We start from the raw sequence: 3506 nt of genomic DNA on the forward strand, positions 1-3506 counted from the left end.
TTTTGGCTTTCTCTACTGAGGTGCTCGCCCGGCCGAACCGGGGCACAATCGCAGTAGTTCTCCTGGTGCCGCGTTAGCCGATGATACGGAACATAAGGCAGCAAAACACAGGAGCCGGGCAAACCCAACATTTCACCCAAGACATGATTCGGAGCTGATGCATATAAGGCCTAACTCGAGACGCCGAACACTCCCTGAGGTGTTCGGTCTTTATGATACCGGGCAGAACAATGCCCTAAGCCCCTAGTGTCCAGGTACAGGCGGGAACTTCTGACGCGGCCGATGCCAAAACGCCAGCCTCCTCCTCGGCTATGGTGGGAAACCGGGGGATGTGTATCAACAAGAGACATTAAGAAAGGTTTACGCAGGGTCTTAATCTGAAAAGAATCCTTGCAACGGGTCCCTGCTGCACGTCTACACCACATGCGTTGCCTTTCCCGAGTCAACCAACAAAGGGGTATGTTCCAAGATTGTGCGAGAGAGCGCTTGGACCGTCACAAGGGGAAACTTCAGTTCTCATTCGACGCTCGCTAGGACCCGGTCCAGCTTCTCAAAGGTCGGGACTGGTAATGTGTTGGCCCAAGTGAACTTTCTAGCAGAAAGCTCAATCTCTCGAAGGTCTAAGCTTTCAATAATTATATTAAACATAAACGACCATTTGCCGTCAAAGTTATCATTGTGTTTTTCCTTCCGTCTATAGATAATGTTAAAATCACCCCCAATCAGGATTTAGTCCGTATTTGTGGTAAGTTTCAAACATGTGTCGGAATCTTTGATAAATTATGACTGAATTTGTTGCCGGCCGCAATTTCTTCTTGTTGTTTTGCACTACAATAATAGAGAGATTGTTGACACACGGTGGGTGGGTGGGTAGCTACCTTTACCCTCACGATTTCTTGGTTTTGTTCCCTGTTGACGCACGCACGCAGCTCAGACTCCCTGACTGCAGATGTGCATCTCAGGGAAGGCTCTCTGCACGTGGTGTGGTGTGGAACAAGATGATCATATCCATGGAGAAAAGGAAGAGCAGAGCAGCAGATCCCCTCACTGCACTGGTTCTCGGATATACAGATGGTGTAATCGCAGAGAAAACAAGAGGTGCGGCGTTCAGGGAATCGATCCCCTCACTGCACTGGTTCTCGGATATGCTGCTGCTCTCGTCTCTGCTACGCCTCAAGGTCAAAGGCACAATCAACCTCTCAGTCTCAGAGCTAATCTTTGAAGAAACTACACTTCAAGACATGCCATCACAGCTGAATGTTGTGTTGCACTCACTGAATCATTCATTAACATTCGGTCATCTAGTCCCTCAAGGCGTTCTGGAAAAACTCAACTTCTCAAAAAAAAAAGAGGCTCTCACAAGTATATACATAAGCAGCTGCACGCTAAATTTCAGACAGACCTGAAGCTCACTCACCCATTAGCATTAGCCAACCAAACCCAGCACCAATAGCCACAGCCAGGAAGAACACCGGTACAAGGAGGGAATCTTAAGCTGAAACAAACATCGTCACGTAGAACATTGCTGCCCCGACCCGACTGATGAAAAAAATTGTTCATCTGCAGCACAAGTGCAAATCAACCAGCTCCATTCACCACCCTTGCATCCGCGCGTCAGCTACCCTACGGTCAGCAGTCAGTCGGTCCGGTCGCCATGGCAAAAAAGATAGATCATGTCAGGAGGGACGAGACGGTGGCGGCTGCGGCGAGGCCGCGCAGCCTCTGGGCGACGCGGCCGGCGTCGAGGCCGATGCGGGGGCAGAGCGCCTGCGAGTGGACCGTGTAGAAGATCTTGTCGCCCACCACGGAGAAGCTGGCGCTGATCACCTCAGCGCCCTCCTGCTCAAGCACCGCCATCACCTCGTGCAACCGGAAGGGCCGCCCGGCCTCGCTCGCCAGCGCCACGTCCAGAGTCCCGTCCTGGTGCCTAACCTCGATCACCGGCAGCGACGCCGTAGTCTGTGGCTTGTAGTCGCCGGCGGAGACGGAGGATGAGCAGCCGCCGGAGAGGGCGGCCTGCTTGCGGCGCTTGAGGTCGTCGATGCGGCCCCGGAGCTGGTTGATGTAGGCCGCCGCGCTGTCCAGCTGATCCAGCTGCGTCGCCGCGTCCTGCAGAGGCAGAAGCAGAGCCGTCGTCGTCGTCAGATCATGCGGTTGATCAATTTGCACATACACACAAACACAAACAATCTTGTGCTTTCCACTCCCTCCGTTCCTAAATACTTGTCTTTCTAGGCATTTCAACAAGTGACTACATACGAACATACACACAAACACAAACAATCTTGTGCTTTCCACTCCCTCCGTTCCTAAATACTTGTCTTTCTAGGCATTTCAACAAGTGACTACATACGAAGCAAAATGAGTGAATCTACACTCTAAAATATGTCTACATACATCCGTATGTAGTAGTCATTTGAAATGTCTAGAAAGACAAATATTTAGGAACAGAGGGAGTAGCTAGTAGTGGCTACTTGTAGTAAAATAAAGAAAATGATCCACTGATAATCTTGTACTTGTGATCCACTGATAGACACACACAGAAGAAATTAAGTTTTTTGTGAGGAAGAGAAAGGCATGTGCCTCGAATCAGAGGATTAATCTGCCTGCAATCTTGTGTAGAGTAGGTGGGTGAAATGATTATTGTCGACAGATCTTTAGAGGATTTTGTTGACCACAAAGCCACGTGTGGAAATACTCACTATCTTGGTGTGCACGTCGCCACCACCAACCAATTTCGGACAGAAAGATAGAGAGACAGAGAGAGCACAATAATTGAGTGGACCGGGGAAGAAGTATATTTATATTTATGTGTGTGTTTTTGTTTTCAGAAAACTGGAGTATATTACGCCGCACATCTATGAGTATTCTTTATTATAAAGACAGAGAGAAAGGCAAATACTGTATTCTTTACTGTATGTATGTATGTATGTATGTATGTCACTAGTGCTTGGTAATAGTGGTGAATTAGCGGCATGAGCTGCATGCTCTAATCTGCCGAATCAACAGAAGAGGACACGACAAGAGAAGAGAAGAGAAGTGGAGGAGGATGCTTAAGGTAGGTAGTTTTTGACGTACCTTGCTGCTGGAGGGCGGCGAGGAAGAGGAAGAAGTGGAATAATGGCGGAGGTGGTGGTCTGAGGAGGAGGCGGGGAGGAGGGAGGAGAGCTTGAGGCAGAGGCCCTTCATGTGCAGCCGCCGGTTCTTCTCCACCTCCTTGCGCTCCATCTTGCTGCAACCTCCTCCTCCTCCTACCCCACCGGCGCCGCAGCCGCTGCTTGTGGTGTGGTGGCTCCCGTCCAGCGCCATGGCGCCGGCGGCGGCTCCTCCGCGGCCGTTCTGCCTCCTGCTCTTCATCGGCGTGCTGAGCCGAGTTGCGGTTGGTGTCTCTCTCTCAAGGAGGAGGGAGGTAGTGGATTGGGTTGAAGCTGGTGCTGGTGTTGGTGTAGGTGTTGGTGTAGGGATGGATTTGATTGAAGAAGGTGGGAGCTGAGGCTGAGGTGAGC

At 50.6% G+C, this 3506-nt stretch overlaps 1 protein-coding gene across 1 annotated transcript; it reads right to left on the minus strand.

Moving 5' to 3' along the window:
* Positions 1 to 1403: 1403 nt before the first annotated feature.
* LOC123068153 (transcription factor bHLH168) lies at positions 1404 to 3506 on the minus strand. The gene is made up of 2 exons (XM_044490629.1): positions 3079 to 3506; positions 1404 to 2109 (listed from the first exon to the last, which is right to left on the minus strand). Exons 1-2 carry the CDS (start codon positions 3355 to 3357, stop codon positions 1672 to 1674), a joined length of 717 nt encoding a protein of 238 aa, XP_044346564.1. The 5' UTR covers positions 3358 to 3506; the 3' UTR covers positions 1404 to 1671.

Source organism: Triticum aestivum, chromosome 3B (assembly GCF_018294505.1).
Source record: "Triticum aestivum cultivar Chinese Spring chromosome 3B, IWGSC CS RefSeq v2.1, whole genome shotgun sequence".
In the NCBI taxonomy this organism is placed as follows: domain Eukaryota; kingdom Viridiplantae; phylum Streptophyta; class Magnoliopsida; order Poales; family Poaceae; genus Triticum; species Triticum aestivum.